This window comes from Octopus bimaculoides, chromosome 5 (genome assembly GCF_046866305.1).
Source record: "Octopus bimaculoides isolate indiv1 chromosome 5, ASM4686630v1, whole genome shotgun sequence".
Classification (NCBI taxonomy): Eukaryota; Metazoa; Mollusca; class Cephalopoda; order Octopoda; family Octopodidae; genus Octopus; species Octopus bimaculoides.
In genome coordinates this window covers 122,228,944-122,248,437 of record NC_142932.1, presented here as the reverse complement: position 1 = coordinate 122,248,437, position 19,494 = coordinate 122,228,944, and the positions used below count along the sequence as shown (strand labels likewise).

The 19,494-nt window shown below is 39.2% G+C and overlaps 2 protein-coding genes and 1 long non-coding RNA gene across 6 annotated transcripts in view; all 3 read left to right on the top strand.

The window, feature by feature from the left end:
- The window catches only part of LOC149135844 (uncharacterized), a 303,123-nt gene that overhangs the window by 47,994 nt on the left and 235,635 nt on the right, over positions 1 to 19,494 (top strand). The window lies entirely within an intron of this gene.
- The window catches only part of LOC106871940 (galactoside alpha-(1,2)-fucosyltransferase 2), a 63,114-nt gene that overhangs the window by 27,480 nt on the left and 16,140 nt on the right, over positions 1 to 19,494 (top strand). Inside the window, exons 2-3 of one of the 4 annotated variants that reach the window (XM_052968129.2) lie at positions 10,171 to 10,441; positions 13,446 to 13,673. The exons of 1 other annotated variant lie outside the window; for it this stretch is intronic. The gene's annotated coding sequence lies outside the window, so the exon portion shown is untranslated. Of the gene's footprint in view, positions 1 to 10,170; positions 10,442 to 12,646; positions 12,907 to 13,445; positions 13,674 to 19,494 lie in introns of those variants that run through there. 2 more of the 4 variants (XM_052968130.2, XM_052968128.2) reach the window with 2 other exon arrangements.
- Positions 53 to 9,433, top strand: LOC149135846 (uncharacterized). The gene has a single exon (XM_089353032.1). The coding sequence runs from the start codon at positions 2,090 to 2,092 to the stop codon at positions 3,251 to 3,253; it is 1,164 nt and encodes a 387-aa protein (XP_089209158.1). The 5' UTR covers positions 53 to 2,089; the 3' UTR covers positions 3,254 to 9,433.

Here is a 19,494-nt window from a genome sequence, read left to right as displayed (position 1 = left end):
TTACTCCTTTGGCTGATTAAGCGATGTAAAGCGTATTTAATCTCCATACCTTCGTTTTATTTGCTTTTTTCATTTTAAATTTCCTTTAACCCTAACCCTAACCCTAACCCTAACCTTAGGGTTAGGGTTAGGGTTAGGGTTAATTGTTTCAGAATCGTTTGTTTATGTAGTCGGCACTTAATGTATATCGGCTGAATGGATGTCAGTGATTGGTTGAAATTACAGAAATACGACAACTTTAACATGGAATAACTTATGGATTTCTTTTTTTTTTAAAGAAGACTAAGAGAAAAAGATGTTTTATATGACACATTCTACCAGTGTTCCAAGTTTCAAAGTGTTTCGTTAATGAAAAATGTGGCCCCCGTTTTAAAAAAGATCGGTAACCGGAAATGTTCTCTGTGGTAAAGCCCGTTGTAGTTCAGGCTTCCGTCGCATGAAGTCACTCGATGCAACCCTCAGGCATCAGTCTGCCAACCGGCATCGTTGTTTCAAGTCGTACTGTCACGTGGTGCGTCTTTGTTTTGTAGTGCTTCTCTCCAGCTCGTCGATTTTTGCGATGGCTGAAACGAAGGAACAGCGTACTTCCATGAAATTCTGTTTTATTCTGGGGAAAATGGCAGCCGAAACAGTTGTCATGCTTCAATCAGCTTACAAGAATGCTGCGATGAACAAAACATAAGTTTACGAGTGGTTTTCACACTTAAGGAATGGTGACTTGTCGCAAGAAGACCAACCTCATTCAGGGCGACCGTCGACTTCCCGAACGAATGAAAAAACTTCATGTAAGTTCATGAACTGATCGTGGAGGACCGTCTCTAAACAATTGACGAACTTGTTGATATTATTGGTGTAGCCTGGAGTTCTTGTTAAAAAAATTTGAGCGAGGAATTGCGAATAAGAAGGGTTGCAGCAAAATTTGTGCCTCGCTTGCTCACAGAAAATCAAAAGCAGTCATGGCTGAATGCGTGTCGTGAACTGAAAGAACAGTTGGAAGTTGATCCGGACCTTTTTTCGAAGGACATCACTGCCGACGGAAGCTGGTACTACGGAATTTTCAGGTATAGAAGAGGGGAAAAAAACAAAAAAACAAAACCGACGGAGGCTTTAAAAGGCATCACTTCGCAAGAGTTCCGGCATTGCTTCGAATAGTGGAAAATGCGCTTGGATCGATGCATTGCTTAAAATGGAGAATATTTTGAAGGTGATATGACATGTAAAGTGTAAACATGTAAAACTAAGGGAATAAAATAACACTGCAAAATACCGGTTTCTTTTGGGTACCCCTATATATAATAGTTCAGGGTTCGAGTGAACCAGGTACCTAAATAATAAAGTACCAAGTTCGAGTAAAAAAAGATGCTATCGTGTACGAAATAAAATAGAGAAACATATACGTTCATACAGATTAATATTCAGACGGATTAATATTTCAGTTGTATATACGATCACAAGCTCCCGATCGAATATACCTCGAGTCTCAAAGCTGTACCTAGGACACAAACTGCACCAATTGTACTGCGTTTATAGATTCCAGGTCTACGCAAATAGCATTTGTCTGCCCGTGGTTGTGCTTAATGTCTCACTTAGCGGTGAGAAGAGTGTTTTGGAGGTGTCACTCCTCCCAAAATTGTGAACTTAGTTCGTGAAGGTTTCTTGTCTTCAGGTCGTGATTTGAGGGCTACAGAGGAATATTGTGAACTTTGTTTGAAAAAGAAAGGGGATTTATTGTTTTCAAACCAAGTTTTGAAAGCTAATAAATTTGAAGAAAAGTTTTCCTCTTGCTTTGAACTACACCACGTGGAACTACGCAAAGGAATTAATTCTTACAAGCAAAGTGACGACTGCAGCGGAGCCGGGATCAAATCGGGCCGGAGTACCGTTGTGGCCTGAAAATTTGTTATTCTACCTTGAACTTTATATTTTATTTATTCTTCCTGAACTTTTGTATTTCCTCTCTCCTTCTTTTATGAACTGTTTTTAGTACGAACTGTTAATTTTAATTCTTCCGCATTTTTTAAAACTGTTTTCTCTTTTTGCCTGTGTTTTAAAATTTTTAGTTGTTTAATCTTATGTGGACATTTTTCGCATGGCAGAGAATATAAAAAAAACTAAAGCCACTGCTGTGGAGTGGGAAATTATCCCACCCAAAAAGTGGTTAAATGATTTCAAGGAAAGAACGGTGGTGTTGCGGACCTATTCTAGGTTACTCGATACCATTACGGTCTTTCCCAAAATTGAAATTGAAAAAGAGTTAGCAGAATATCTGCCAACTATTAAGTTTATGGTAAGAGGTGTAAAGTACGCGACGGTTTGGTTGCTATTTGACACCCCTGAGGTGGCTCGCAAGTTTGCGAGCCAGCCCTTAGAAGGGCAAAAACTTCTGTTTCTTCCCACATATTGTGGGAAGAAATTAACTAGAGCTTGGATCTGTGGGCTGCCACCCGGTATAGAACCTGATTGGATAGAGGATACTATCCGACGGGGTCTGGGTGGCAGTGGAGCCAAGCTCTTAAATGTGAAAATTTTACCTACAGCTGATTGGGTTGGGTCAAAAGCGGTTTTGACTCTGTGGACCCAAACAGCCAGAGATCTGGTTCTCCCAGATTTTCTAAGGATGGACAGGCAGAGATATCCAGTCATTGTCGAGGGACGTCCCCCGAAATGTCACCTGTGTCTGGAGCCTGGTCATATTAAGAAGGACTGCCCCCAGGACCAGAGTAAGGTCCTGGAACAGTTAATAAATGTTGTTTCCCCCGCTCTCCCAGTGGAGGGAGAGACGGAGAAAGTCGAGGAGGTTTCCACCTCCTCGAAGAAAGGCAAGAAAAGAAAGAAGGTGGGCAACAATGGTTGCTCACCGAAAGTTGTGGGCGAGGAGGAGGATCTTCTGGCTAAGGCGGAAGTACGTCCTGCTCCAGTGGCCTCAAAGAAAAAGAAAAAAAAGAACGAGGCACGGCCGGTGCTCGATAGTGCACCGCCGGCGTGTCCCGACACTCCGTTGGTGGGAATTGTGCCACCAACGGAGGAAAGCAGGTCGGCGGGAATTGTGCCGCCGACAGTAGAAGCTGTGGGCTTACCCTGTGAGGAAAAGGATCGGCTAATCCTATTCCGAAAGGGAGGGGCCCTGCAGAAATTTGTGAATAAAAAGAAGCGTCAGAGAGAGGGAGTCCTCACCTGTACTAGGGATCCGGACTGGCCTCCGCAGGTGTCTGCGGAGGTCGTGTCGAGTAGGCACAAAAAAGTGCGTTGGTGAATTCCTTCCCCCTCGGCGAATTCAGTATTGAAAAGTGGCCCGACCCAGACCCATCGTTTTGCTTGAGAGAAGCGAAGGCTATATCGGGCGAAAAAACCTAAGAGGACGAGTGCCTCATATTGTGTAATGAAAAATCGTAAGAGGCAAATGCCTTAATTTATGACTTTTTATGTACAAGGTTCATAGCCTCAATGCGAAAATTTAATTTTATAAAGAACAGTGTTATAGAGAAGCAAAGTTCGGCGGGCGGCTTTTGCCTTCTCTCATTATACCATCATATTTATCATCCATTTCATCTCATTAATGTTTTTGTCCAGCCCGAAGCTACTCTCTGTGTACTGCCTTTACGGCAAATTGAAATGAAATAAAGTAGCTTGCTTACCAGCCACATGGTTCCAGGTTGAGTCCCACTATGTGGCACCTTAGGCAAGTGTCTTCTACTTTGGCCTCGGGCCGACCAAAGCCTTGTGAGTGGATTTGGTAGACGGAAACTGAAAGAAACCCTTCGTATATATATATATATATATATATATATGTGTGTGTGTGCGTGTGCGTGTGTGTGTGTGTGTGTGTGTGTGCGTGTGTGTGTGTGTGTGTGTGTGTGTTTGTCCCTCCACCATCGCTCGACAACCGATGTTGGTGTATTTACATCCTCGTAACCTAGCGGTACTAGGCTTACAAAGGATAAATCCTGGGGTCAATTTGTTCGACTAAAGGCGGTGCTCCAGCATGGCCGCAATCAAATGACTGAAACAAAAGAATAGGATAAAAAGAATAATCAAATGTAAATATCTTTAATAGAGCAAACTTAGATTATATAAACAGAAAGAAATAGCGGGGAGAAGGCGTTACAAATCATAAATTCTCTAGTACTAGCCTAAATTTGTAATAAGTATTCATAAACCTAACATCATTGACCATCCTTCAAATACCACATACCACAATCACCATTTATCTCTCAATTCTCTACTTCTAAAAGGCGGTGAGCTGGCAGAAACGTTAGCACGCTGAGTGAAATGCTTAGCGGTATTTCGTCTGCCGTTACGTTCCGAGTTCAAATTCCGCCGAGGTCGTCTTTGCCTTTCATCCTTTCGGGGTCGATAAATTAAGTACCAGTTACGCACTAGGGTCGATGTAATCGACTTAATTCTTTTGTCTGTCCTTGTTTGTCCCCTCTATGTTTAGCCCCTTGTGGGCAATAAAGAAATAAGAAACGTTAGCACGCTGGGCGAAATGCTTAGCGGTATTTCGTCTGCCGTTACGTTCCGAGTTCAAATTCCGCCGAGGTCGTCTTTGCCTTTCATTCTTTCGAGGTCAATAAATTAAGTACCAGTTGCATACTTGGGTCGATCTGATCGACTGGCCCCCTTCCCCCAAATTTCAGGCCTTGTGCCTAGAGTGGAAAAGAAGTCTCCATTACTACTAGTAATACTACATCTCCCAGTAACCTAAGCATTGACCCCTCCACCATCCTGATATGACTCTGACCTCGTTTCCCTTCCCTTGCTCCAACGCACCACTTATTCCCACCCACTAACCTACTCCCTCCTGCCATTACCTCTTCCTTGCCTCCTACTACTACCTCTATTATACTTTTACATTTCCTTGCTTAATGATCTGATAGTTAGACTCTTATCTATCAACCCTGACGAAGGAGGCTCTGCATTTTAACAATGTTTATTTGATTCCACTATTGGTTGCAAATTTTTGATCAATTACATCTGCCAACATTATCAAGTAATGATAATGCTCTCAGAAACAGGTGTCGGACTCACAACGCCTTCACTCCTCTAATTCTTTGAGTCGATGTCATCTGAGTAATCTTGGTCTGTTAATATATATCTATATATTTATACCTGATTGTTAATCATCTGGAAATTTTGAGTCTGCATCTCTTTTTACATGTATACATATATACATTAAAACCCAAGGTTTTATCTCTTCATTTGAATCATTCTCTCTCTTTCTCTCTCTCTTCTTCTCCCTCTCTTCTCTCTCGCTATATATATATATATATATATGAGTACAGGACGTCACCAACTGTAAACGACATGAAAAACGAAAGCAAAAGAGTTCAATATGCAAACAACGAGAGAAACAAATAGAAATCGGGACAAATAACGCTACGAATGGCCCTTCATCATATATATATATATATATATATATTCATTAGAAATGCAGAGACGCCTATAATAGGACATCTACTCGCTAGAAATAGCAGCAAAAATACTACATACCACAAAAGTTAGGGATAATTTCGAAAGGAAATGAAAAATAAAAACTTTTACCAATCTATATTCTGTACCATGGTTTCAAGTCAATTTTAGTAAGATAAAGATTATATCTTACAAGGTCAGACTATCGTCAGCAGAATTGACCAGACAACATATGAAGCACGAATCAGTACGCAGCATGGTTCGTGTTTTTATGTCTAATTTTTCAAAATATACCGCGTATTTACGGTTTACCTAATCGGCAGCAAATAAAAATGCAAAATGCCGAAATTCCTATAGAAAATCATCCAAAAAGAATTTTATCATTATTAATAAATTATAGGGTGGCAAAGAAAATTTTAGAAATTTTATTTACCACCAGTGGTCTAGCGAGAGTAAAAACAGTCAATAGACTATGTATTATTCATTAGAAATGCAGAGACGCCTATAATAGGACATCTACTCGCTAGAAATAGCAGCAAAAATACTACATACCACAAAAGTTAGGGATAATTTCGAAAGGAAATGAAAAATAAAAACTTTTACCAATCTATATTCTGTACCATGGTTTCAAGTCAATTTTAGTAAGATAAAGATTATATCTTACAAGGTCAGACTATCGTCAGCAGAATTGACCAGACAACATATGAAGCACGAATCAGTACGCAGCATGGTTCGTGTTTTTATGTCTAATTTTTCAAAATATACCGCGTATTTACGGTTTACCTAATCGGCAGCAAATAAAAATGCAAAATGCCGAAATTCCTATAGAAAATCATCCAAAAAGAATTTTATCATTATTAATAAATTATAGGGTGGCAAAGAAAATTTTAGAAATTTTATTTACCACCAGTGGTCTAGCGAGAGTAAAAACAGTCAATAGACTATGTATTATTCATTAGAAATGCAGAGACGCCTATAATAGGACATCTACTCGCTAGAAATAGCAGCAAAAATACTACATACCACAAAAGTTAGGGATAATTTCGAAAGGAAATGAAAAATAAAAACTTTTACCAATCTATATTCTGTACCATGGTTTCAAGTCAATTTTAGTAAGATAAAGATTATAACTTTTGTGGTATGTAGTATTTTTGCTGCTATTTCTAGCGAGTAGAACGCTAGTAGTTCGTCTTTTCTTTTTGTATTAATTTAATTTATTGTTTATGTATATAGTTATTTAATTCCATTTATTTATCTGTGTATTGTATTATATTCACATTATTATCATTTTATAGGGATCTTATTCTGTCATAGGTTGTGGAGTGTTGGGGTGTATGTGCTAGTGTTCCATTCTAATTTCATATTCAGGCTAGGTTTATCTTCTATTATGCGTGTAGCTTCCGTAATTTGTCTGAGTGTTGCGTCTGTTCTATGTGTGGACAAGATTTTAACTTTTATGTTGTCGAGTGAGTTCCCGTGTTCCTGCTCGGCGTGCTACACAGAACTGATGAGCTCTTCTGTTCCTTAAGTTCCCCACCAATGCTCATTTACCCGCGCACCTATGCTCCATGCTGTCTCCCCTACGTACGTCGTTGTCTTGTTACTGTGCCGTGCCTCTGTACATCTTATACTATATACTACATTCCTAGCTTTACAGTTTTCTTGTGGGCTAAATCTACATAACATACAGTTCCTATCAGTACAGGGGGTTCTACTAAAAGGGTAGGTTCCACCGATTAGTGATTTTGATAGGGTTATCTGGCCTTTCTATAACCTTAATTCTTAGCTTAAGTTTGTCTAGGGCCCTTCTAAAGCGGCACACCAGTTCGCCTCTAGGAGTGGTGTCAACGAACATGACACTATTTGTGGCTATCATACCGTGAGCTGGCCTTCCCTATTTTCTTCTTAGTTCTTTCAATGGTGTTCCATGACTTGCTCCTATAGAGTGGGCAAATCTCAATCCTATCGTTACGTATGATAGTTTCAAATTTTCTCATGTCTCCTTTATATACTCTGATCCTTTCTCTATGGCTATGTTTCGAGAACTGCATGCGGTGAACGAAGTGTAGTATGTGTTTCTTTAACTCTGTAGGGTCGTACATGCGGGACACATTTCTCATTATTCTGATGAGGTCTGCATTCAATATATTGAATCTGGCGTTGTCCACGATAGCCGAGTACCGGTGAATCAGGTATTTGGAGGCCATAGGTTTGGTATAGTGTGAATGAAAGATTTGAGTTTTATTATTCACATTTTCCAGCCAGAGTTCTGTATCTAGCACTGGTAGTCTATGGTTAGGGTGTTTTGTAGGGTAGTCTATCGAGACCTTAATACTCTGGTGGATGGAGTTGACTATTTGCTGGATACTCTCCATAGTATTAGTTTCTATTTCTATTTAAAGACTACTCTCTTGTGGGGGTGCATTTTCCACTATGTTATCATCAACATAGCGAGAGTACATGTTCATGAGTATGGAGTTCTGTATCAGGTGTTCTTTAAGCCTTTTGTCTCATCATACCATGAAAAGGTTGGCCTCATCACCGGCGATAGTAATCCCGATGGCTTCCCCCTTCATCCTGAGCGTATATTTTGTTGTTAAACTCAAATGTGTGGCCTTTTAGAGTATCTCTTATACTAGCTCCTAGTGCAAGTGCGATCATTTTCTTTACATGATCTTCGGGGATCCGTATGGCTCTGGTCCATCCGCTCCATCTCTCTATACGGTTTTTTTAGCGATAGATGTAATTGTGGGTGGTCTACCTCTTAAACATCTACTAGGGCAGAAACTTCTAAGGACATGTTTGTCTAGATATTCATTGTCACATGCCAGACTGACATATGACAATGAATATCTAGATAAACATGACCTTAAAAGACAAACATGACCTTTGATATAAACCAACTGATAAAATAAATAAAAGCAAATTAAACGAACGTGTATAAACAGGTGATATTGATAATGCAAGTGAACACCAAATATAGAGTGCTTGCGTTTTCATTGGCTAAACTGGCAACATGACCATCCTCAAATACAACAATCTGTTTCAACACACGTATTCATATCAAGAATTTTGCAAAACGAATATATAAACGTGTTTCTATAACCTGATTGTTAAATTATTTCATCTGAAAATTTTAAGTCTTCCTTCTCTTTTTACATGTATATACAGGGTGGCTACAAAGTCACGCACTATGGGAGATATCAAGTATGCTTATTAGCGATGAAGTAGGTAATCCATTACAAATGTTCAAAGTGTTGGCCATGTAGCTCCAAACAAGTGCTCATACTGAATTTGAAATTGCGATGAGCCCTCTCAAATAGATCTTCATTGCCGTTGACTTGTTCACATGCTTCAACAATTCTTTGAAGATGTCCTTGGTCACGAATCTCTTCAGAATACACAAGGGATTTAATGTAGCCCCAGGGGAGAAAAAAAGTTCATGAGAGTTAAATCTGGTGACCGTGGTGCCGATTCAATTGGCCCATTCAATTGGAAAATGTTCATTCAGAAAACCACGAATCCGTAATGCATAATGGGGTGGAGCCCCATCCTGCTGAAACCAGACAGGATTTCCCCTTCCAGATCCGAATCACCTGTCACAGAGCCCTCAAAATAAAATGGTCCAATTGATTGTGCTAAATCCCACACCACATCATTACCTTGCCTCCCCCTTGTTGATTATCTGCCTCCATCCAATGAGGATTGGTTTGTGAGTAAAATCGGCAGTTGTGAAGAGATAAAAAAGAAGAGAATGTTAGCAATTTCACATATTGCAGGATGGTGCATGACTTTATAGCCACCCTGTATATTTTGTACATTCAAACCCAAGGCTTTTATCTGTTTATTTGAATCATTGTCTCCATATCTGGTCACTTATATTCCCCTTATAGTCACTGTTTACCCTACTGATTTGGTGTTCAGTAAGGCATGAGAGTGTAAGTTCAAATCATTTGAGCGCTGCATAGTGTTTTCCATATTAAGATTCTCTCAGTCTCACCTGTTGGCTCTCTCTCTCTCTCTCTCTCTCTCTCTCTCTCTCTCTATATATATATATATATATATATATATATATATATATATATATATATATATATGTATATATGTACGTGTACATATCTTGTCATGCCTTAGCTCCCCAAATAACGATGTAGTAGAGTCGTCCATGTAACGAACTGAAACTAGTTTTTTTTCCAGCTTTGACGGTTGTGTGCTAGAGCTTAGATGGCCGCTTACGATTTTCACGTTCATTCTTTGATGTTGTATATCCATCTTCTCTTCTGTTTGCCCCTCTTTCTTTCTTGTTACCCGATTTCTTGAATAAAATTTTCAGCAAAGCCATTTGATCTTATCATATAGCCAGACCAATTTCTTTCTTTATCATTGCGACATTTTCATAAAATAATGCTGGCTGGTTTCAAAATAATGATATACGTATGAAATGCCTAAATAGTGACGCTAGCATCTCATTTTCAAAGGCTCTGTCTTCCCCTAAATCTCTGCCACGAGCGTTCACGTCTGTCATGTGTACAGGAAGTTGAAAATTATCAATGGTTTGGCTTGTTCAGAGTGATACATTTTAACTGTTCAGTTTGTGTTTCGTTAGTGTCACTGTATGCCCAGCTCTTACAACGGTATCACGGTGTGATTCTTTATCATTAAGCCTTGTTGCAGCTATGTCGTCAAATATGTTTGACTCACTACTAATTGCGTCCCCTACAATTGTTTATTTTTGTTTTTAATCGGAAAAAAAATATACAGATTTTTGTGATGAAACGAGCATATAATGACCCCGGCACTTCGTCAGGTACACAAGAAAAGCCTAGATTCTTTACAGTCGAGGAAGTTATTGATGATGTTTATTCTTTGGATGAACAGCTGACCCTTACGCAGACAATGAGAGTGATGCAGAAAAGCAAAAGACGAAAACAGGTGTAGGAACAACAAGAAGGTGTATTAGTTTAACGCTTGGGAACATTGGAAAAGTCTTTTACGTTTCGAGCCTTCACTCTTCGACAGAAAGGAATAAGAGGTAAAAAATAGAGAGGGAATAAAAAAACAGAGAGAGAAAAACTGTGTAGAAGTCAGTGGTCCAACATGGCGAGATGACTGGAAAAAAAAAGAGCGTGAATGAAAGGGAGATAATAATGGTGATCCCAATGGTGATCGCAAGCGTGTGTGTATCTGTGACCAAACATACACCATGTGTATAGTGTATGTTTATGGGTAAAAACTATCTTTGCCAAAGCGTGCTGCGTGTATTTATGCGTGTTGTGTGTGTGTGTGCATATATTGTTTGTGTTCAGGTATTATGTGCTTGTGTGGGTGTGAGAGTGTGCATGCTGGTGTGTGGTGTGTGTGCTGATTTAAACAGCGTGTGTGGATGCTCATACAGTGGTATGTGTGGTGACGCTATTAAATATTGTATGTGGGTGTGTGGATAATAGTGTGTGGTGTGTCTGCTGAGAAGTGGTCGGCGCTAGTGTGTGTGTATGTGTGTGTGTTTGTTTGTCTCCCATCACCACTTGACAATCGGCATGGTGTCTTTGTAACTTGGTGGTTTGACAAAAAAGACCGATAAAATAAGTACCAGGTTTGAAAAAAGGCCTGGGGTCAATTCATTCGACTAAAAATTCTTCATGGCTGCAGACTAATGATCGAAGCAAATAAATGATAGATAAAGATAGAAGTGTTAGCTGTCATATGACAGGTCTTTGTTGTTGGCACTCCGTCGCTTACGACGTCGAGGGTTCCAGTTGATCCGATCAACGGAACAGCCTGCAAGTGAAATTAACGTGCAAGTGGCTGAGCACTCCACAGACACGTGTACCCTTAACGTAGTTCTCGGAGATATTCAGCGTGACACAGTGTGACAAAGCTGACCCTTTTGAATTACAGGTACAACAGAAACAGGAAGAAAGAGTGAGAGAAAGTTGTGGCGAAAGAGTACAGCAGGGTTCACCACCATCCTCTGCCGGAGCCTCGTGGAGCTTTAGGTGTTTTCGCTCAATAAACACTCACAACGCCCGGTTTGGTAATTGAAACCGCGATCCTATGACCGCGAGTTCGCTGCCCTAACCACTGGGCCATTGCGCCTCCACATATGACAGATAACTTTGGCAGTTCACCTGTGCCACCATGATTAACGTTACACATGTAGTATGGCATGCATACAATAATTAGAATTAACTTTTATCAAATTTCTCAGTGATGAAATGGATATTAATTTTCCTAAGAAAAATATTTATTATCTTAAAAGAAAACTAAATGAAACAAATTTCGTATTCGTACAAACTGGTGTTCCGTCGGTAACGACGACGAGAGTTCTTGTAGATCCTGTCAAGAAATTTACGTGTTAGCGACTGGATACTCCACAGACGCGTACTTTTAACATAGTTGTCAGGGTGATTCAGCAGAATACAGAATGTGACAAGGCTGGCCATTTTGAATGACAAGTACTACTCATTTTTGCTAGTTGAGTGGACTGGAGCACCGTGAAATAAATTGCCTTGCTCAAGGGCACAATGTGCCACTGGGGATCGAACTCACGACCTTACAGTCGTAAGCCGAATATCCTAACTAAGCCACACGCCTTAAGTTGCATATAAATAAATCCTCCTATAACTTCTCAGTTACTTATTCACGCATCTCCGTCTCTGAAACTCTTTCTTTTTTACTCTCTCTCTCTCTCCGTACGCGCGCGCGCGTGCGTGTAGCCTTCGATTACAAATTGCAGGTTATTTTACATTTTTTGTTTTTGCATGAGATGAGGTTCAGGTAATCCATTAGTTTTAAATAGTGATTTCGATAAAATTCCTTTTCATCATTATCATAGATGCATTGGGTTTTCGGATCTATTTTAAAACGGGGGCCACATTTTTCATTAATGTTTTACGTAGTGTTTTTGGTACGGAAAGACTTTCAAACTTCGTATACTTATCTATTTTGTGTTATAGAACAGAAAAATATTTTTGTATTCGAATTTATTTCATGTAAAAAATTGTCTTATTTCGATAATTTCAACCAATCACTGACAAGTATTCAGTTGTTTACATTTACTCCTTTGGCTGATTAAGCGATGTAAAGCGTATTTAATCTCCATACCTTCGTTTTATTTGCTTTTTACATTTTAAATTTGCTTTAACCCTAACCATAACCCTAACCCTATGGTTAGGGTTAGGGTTAGGGTTAGGGTTAGGGTTAGGGTTAGGGTTAGGGTTAGGGTTAGGGTTAATTGTTTCAGGATCGTTTGTTTATGTAGTCGGCACTTAATGTATATCGGCTGAATGGACGTCAGTGATTGGTTGAAATTACAGAAATACGACAACTTTAACATGGAATAACTTATGGATTTCTTTTTTTTTTAAAGAAGACTAAGAGAAAAAGATGTTTTATATGACACATTCTACCAGTGTTCCAAGTTTCAAAGTGTTTCGTTAATGAAAAATGTGGCCCCCGTTTTAAAAAAGATCCGGATTTTCTTTTAATGTTATTTGCGTGAGTTAAATTAAGTTTATTATTTCCTAACATGCTAGGGAGCGCAGTGAATTATATTCCTGCAAATCTTTTAGTTACTCCTATTCATATGAAGCCTGAGTAAGGCGGTGAGCTAGCAGAGTCGTTGGCACGCCGGGCGAAATGCTTAACGGTAGTTTGTCTGTCTTTATGTTCTGAGTTCAAATTCCGCCAAAGTCGACCTATCCTTTCGAGGTCGATACAATAAGTACCGGTTGAACACTGGAGGTCGATGTAATCGACTCAATCTGCCCTTGTGGCAAAAATTTGAAATATTACTAAGCCTGAGTGGAATTTTTTGTTTGGGGGTGTGCGATTTTACGGTCGATTCCAAATAAGTTAGTGGGCGGGGGTGTTAGTTTGGCAATATCTATTATTGCTTTGTCTGATTGTCCTTTTTTAAAAAAAATATATTAGGGGATATATAGGATTAAGTTACAAATTTTTAGGACAGTTTTGTTTTTGTACCAAGCCTAGTATCAGCATCCATTCTGCACCTCTCATCCTATCTTTTTCTGTAGCTCTCTTTTAAACCCTCTTCACCTCTCTCTTTGAGATGTAAAGCGCAACTGTAGAAATGAATCAACCAGCCAAGTAACCATAGAAATGAATCAACCAGCCAAGTAACCATAGAAATGAATCAACCAGCGAAGTAACCAGCATTTATATCAGCTAAATTGTCATAGCTCAGGTACCTCTACCGCTAGTGCTCCTATTTTACAGACATCCGGCGATAATCGTAACACCTGGTAAGTTTGTCTTGAATATCTTAACCTTATCGCACTGATTAACCCAGCACTTCGTCTGGTAAACGAGAAAAGCCTAGATTCTTTACAGTTGAGGAAATTATTGATGATGTTTATTCTTCGGATGAAGAGTTTATTCTTACGCAGACAATGAGAGTGATGCAAGCAATCAAATGGGTGAAACAGTGAGGAAAGTAACAATTCGGATGGACAAATAAAGTAGTTGAGTGATAGGCCTGCAATTGTTATTCTCCCGAATGTTAATTGTAATTCAATCAATTAGTTTATCTGTAATCGTTACTCGGGAGTTGCGTATGCAGCTATTCATTTTTTTTTTTTTTTTTTTTTTTTTTTTTGCTCAGGAACACTACGTAGGGAGTTAAGTCAGATAGGGACTCAGGTCTGAGAGGATTAACGTAAATTTTGAATTAATGAATGATGATAAGCAAATGTCGTTTTTTGTGTCAAAAATGCACGACTTAACGTGACAAGGTTTCGCCCACAATAATCACTGAAAGATTGATTGAACTTTTTTTCTTTTTTAAAAAAGAAGTAATGCTTGCATCTCCTCACCGTTTCGGATAAATTTCACCAATGTTTGATCAAAATTGGTGACTATAAAATGACCGCTGGTACAAGATAGCAAATGTGAAAATAATGCCTTGATTATTGCCAACGGCCTGATTCGTCATTGAATTTTCATGGCTATGCTGCACAAAGAAATTTGCCCCGTTTGTCTGAGCGACACGAACCTGTCACTCTTTGATGTATCAGAGGTAGCCAAATCTCATTCGTTTTGCAGATGAACAATTACTCGCTGGTAGAACGTTAGTGTTTCAGTCATTAGACTGTGGCCATTCTGGGATACCTCCTTGAGGAATTTTCAGTCGAATGAATCGATACCAGTACTTATTTCTTAAAGCTTGCTACTTATTCTAGCAGTCTCTTTTGCCGATCTCCTAAGTTACAGAGACGTAAACATACCAACACCAGCTGTCAAACGGTGGTGGAGGACACACACACACACACACACACACACGCACACACACACACACACACACACGTGACGGGTTTCAGTTTCCGTCTACCAACAAGGCTTTGGTCGGCTCGAGGTTATAGTAAAAGACACTTACTCAACGTGCCATGCATTGGGACTAAACTCGGAACCATGTGGCTAGAAAACAAACTTCTTACCACACCGCTACGCCTGCGCCTATGAGTATTTGGGGTCGGGGAATAACATTGAAGTTAATTCTGTATTTGTTAAAAATTACATTTCGCAGTCGGGTGTAAATGTTGCATTTCCGTAGAAATCGATAATAAATTAAATTCGAATTAAATATGAGTGCCACGTGAGCTTTAATGGATCCTTCTGATTTGGCGGACACCATTTTTTATTTAGTTTTTATTTAGTATGTTTTCCACTGAAACACTTTCAAACTTCGTATACTTGTATAGTTTGTCTTATAGAACAGAGAAAAAGTTTTATATTCGAAGTTATTCCATGTTAAAAGTTGTCGTATTTCGGTAATTTTTGCCAAATTTTGTGAAAAATTTGTGGTGGTGTATTGAACAGATTTTCACCAAATTTGGCAAAAATACTCATAACCCTAAACCTAAACCAAACCCTAACCCTAACCCTAAAACCCTAAAGCTAAAATCAGTACAAACGCACGAACGATGTCATAAATAACAGTGCCGCCGATAGTTGTTGTTGACAAACAACAGCAGTAATCTTATTCAAGGGAAAAGATCCCATTACTCCGCCACAACGTGTTGTTGACAAACCACAACAGTAATTGTTTTCACCTCAATAGACGTCAGTGATTGGTTGAAATTACCGAAATACGACAACTTTTAACATGAAATAACTTCGAATATACAAACTTTTCTTAACAAGGCTAAGAGAAAAAGATGTTTTATATGACACATTCTACCAGTGTCCCAAGTTTGAAAGTGTTTCGTTAGAAAACAAATGGTGTCGGCTAAATCAGAAAGATCCGCTTTAATTAATTTAAATATTAAATTATCGACTCTTACGCTTTAGAACTTGTATAACAAGTCAATCAGTTGCTAAGGTCTCTGCTAAAAATATGGTGTTTTCCCAGGGTGGGGAAATCCTAATCAAATACCCCTCACACCTTTCTTTCTATTCTCACATGCACAGTAACAGACACACACTTACGAAAGTATAACTCTGCCCTCACCCAAGCCGGTGCCTGTCTTTCGACCATACATCAGGTGTGACAAGGAAATGAAGGCGGAGGGTGGGAAACAAAGAAAAAGAAAAACCAAGCACAAAATCACACCATCTCAAGATTGAGTCAGGCGCTCCACTGACTGTCAACGCCCGATGAATAGGGGTTGGGCATGCTGTGTCTGCTGATTCGCAGACACTTGTACTGAGGTTACGACATCTCCAGTGCTTCTTTCACAGTGAGCAGATGTGGTCGCCGTTTGTCAGACACGGTTTTCCACAGCACGCCTCTTTGACTGAGCAATCCAGAATCAAAAATAGACCGAGGTAGGGTGCCTGGCATCTAGAGTGTCGTCAGGTGCTCACACTGCTCTGTCAGTCGGGCAATGCGGTCGATGAAAGTTCAACTCTGGCGTACTATACAGCGTAAGAGGCGGGCAAGTGCAGCGATGTTCTTAGGAAGACTCTGAGTGTCGACGAGAATGAATTGGCTGGTCTGTTCCAGAAGTCCTTGGCCTAGCATTGCCGTTTCTTGAAAAATCTACAGGTTTGGAAGTGATAATGATGAGGATGATGATGATGACGATGATGCACTCAGAAATCTTAAACTGTAACCCCCAGAGGAAAAGGGTCACTTGACTGCCAAACAAATTTTCTAACATACATGTTACTGCTTTCTCTCTCTTCTTTTTCCATTTCTGTCACAATGGCCACTATTGCAGAGTGGTTGGTCTTGCGCCCCACCCTCAAACACTCTTGATTTACTTTTCATTCCTATCGTTATTCAGGCTTCCAATACTTCTAGGACTTGCTTTAACAACTAACTGCACGCCATAATCTTCCTCCCCAGAATGTCCTCCTTCTGGAAGTCTCTCTCTAATCATGTCTTTTCTTGCTAATGTCCACTGGAGAAATTTAAGCGGAACGTTAACAGAATCCGTATCACCAGTCTCGGATAACCCGTGAAAGCTAGGGTCGCTGCTACTTCCTCCAGACCCGGCAAATAAGCGATGAAACCTTAGATTTTGTAAAAGAAATGCAAGTGCCAAAATAGACATAAGTGCAAATTATCTTCTTAGAATAATCCTTTAACAATATTCAAACTACTGCAGACAATTGATCAGTTTTTAGTCATAGGTGTTGATTCGTGGGCCGCGAATAAATGTATTATGCTTCGTTGCTAAGTTAAGTGACTCTAGAAACTGTGAGTAGGAAATAGAATGAAACATGTGTATGTAACTAGGAAATGAGTCCCCAAAAATTCTCTGGCATACTTCAGATAACGTATTATTTCTTGAATTAGAGTCAAACCATTGTTCAATGATAATATGGTGAAGCAGGTGCGATAAAAGAGTTTTCGATTTCACGTCATAAGTTCGTATTTTGAAGCTATTGATTTTCTGTGAATTTTAACCCTTATGTTTTATAGAAGTAGAGTTTGCAGGCTGTGTTTATAATGTTTTTTTCAATTCTATTTCAAACGTGGGTATCTTATAATATAATACTTTATTCACACCCCATCCCCACCCACACACGCAAACAACCTTATGTATTTATTTTTTGTATATACATACATACATGCATACATGCATACACATATATAAATATAAATGCATATAAATAAAAATACAAAAACACGAACCAACATTTATGTTAATATATATACAAACATAAATGTTGGTCGCTGTTTATATGGTTCTTGTTTTTGTATTTTTATTTACATACGCGCGTGTGTGTTTATTTGTATGTGTATTCATCAATTGCGTATAATGTGGAGGCGCCTACTATGATGTATAGACCAATATGTGTCTGTTACAGGCATATAAACGTATACCGGATGAAAATCTATAACATTAAATCGCAACCGCCATTTTTAAAAGCAAATTTTGGTCGTAAAAAGTCAGCTCTTTCATCAATACTGACCTATTTTTGATACATAGTTTACCTAAGGTTGTGTGTAAATTAAACTTGTCACGTAGGTATGCCAACATCAAATCTTTTATACAAATCATAAACTATCTTAAAGAAATCTTAAGCAGATTCAACGGAATATTCAACACAAACCACTGAATGTCACTTGTTTAGGTGTTATTTGTCACCATTGCTTCTATAAATATCTCACTTCTAGGACTAATTTATATATTCATGCTGAAACGAAACAAAATATAACACATAAACAACAATTTTTTACAATAAATGGGATCAAGTTATCAGTTACCATCAATTTTCAACAAATCCTGCACTGTAATATCCCCCAAAACGAATTTACCATTCCTTTCCTCTCCAAACCATACTCTACAAACGCTTGTTTTCTTCCTCGCTTTCTCCATTCCCTTTCCATTCTCATTCTACCACACACACACGCATACATACACACACGTTACTGTTAACTGTGGGAAAAAGTAATCAGTACCAAAGTGGAGACAAATAATGTTTTATTTTGGCCGAGCGAATCTCTTACAGCTCCGAGTACTGTAACAGCTTGAATTTTAAGGATCCATAATAGTGCCAAACAACTTCAGAGATTCAGATGGATGAAGAGATTTTTAAAGAACGTGTGGAAAAATTTCATGTTAGACGCCAGATGAACCCATGTCGCGGCAGGGGCCACAAAGAACAGCAGCTCCCTCCAACTCGCTACTTCATCAGAAACGATACAGAAAAGAAACCCGATCACACCCAAAAGCCCCAGTATGACCTCAGCCACTGGATGAAACCAAAAGACATAAAACATATTAAATTAAGATTTAGAAGCAACTCTAGTAAAGTCAACATTATTGATGTCGCATACTTAATGCATGTGCTTTGTTTAAACGCTTTCAGGCTTCGGTATTTCGTCCAGAAAAAAAAATATCGCTTTGAAACGTCGAGTGTTAAAAATAGTCAGTATATCTCAAAGACAGGTAAAACAAGTCGCCCCTTAGATGAACGAGAACGATGGATATCGATATTTCGCTGTTATTTCAGCTCATCGGCACCGTATATCCTAGTCACCTTTAAACGAATTGAAATCCATGGTCTGATTTTATATATGCAAATAGCGTTAAATCTATCTGCTGATGTGAATCAGCACAGCACAACTGAAACAAAATTAAATTCCGAGTTCGAAGCAGCTTTAATGTGCACACACACACACACACACACACACACACAAATTAAATGCACGACATATAGATTTAACTTATCCGCTGATACTCGCAAAAAGGCTTTATTAATTTTTTTAGGAGCACGCCGTCGGTTACGACGACGAGGGCCCCAGATGATACGATCAACGGAACAGCTTGCTCGTGAAATTAATGTGCAAGTGATTGAGCACTCCACAGACACGTGTACCCTCAACGTAGTTCTCAGGGAGACTCGGCGTGACACATAGCGTGACAAGGCCGGCCCTTTGAAATACAGGTACTACTCATTTTTGCCACCTGAGTGGACTGGAGCAACGTGAAATGAAGTGTCTTGCTCAAGGACACAACGCGTCACTGGGAATCGAACTCACGAACTTACGATCGTGATTTGAATGCCCTAACCACTAAGCCACGCGCCTTCTTTATATAAACCACTGCTTTATTAATTATTACCTTTCATATATTAATATTTCGAAGGTGACTTTTTGTTTTTGTATGCATA

Coding starts and splice junctions, on each gene's coding strand:
- LOC149135846 (XM_089353032.1), top strand. CDS start 2,090: ATGGCAGAGAATATAAAAAAAACTAAAGCCACTGCTGTGGAGTGGGAA.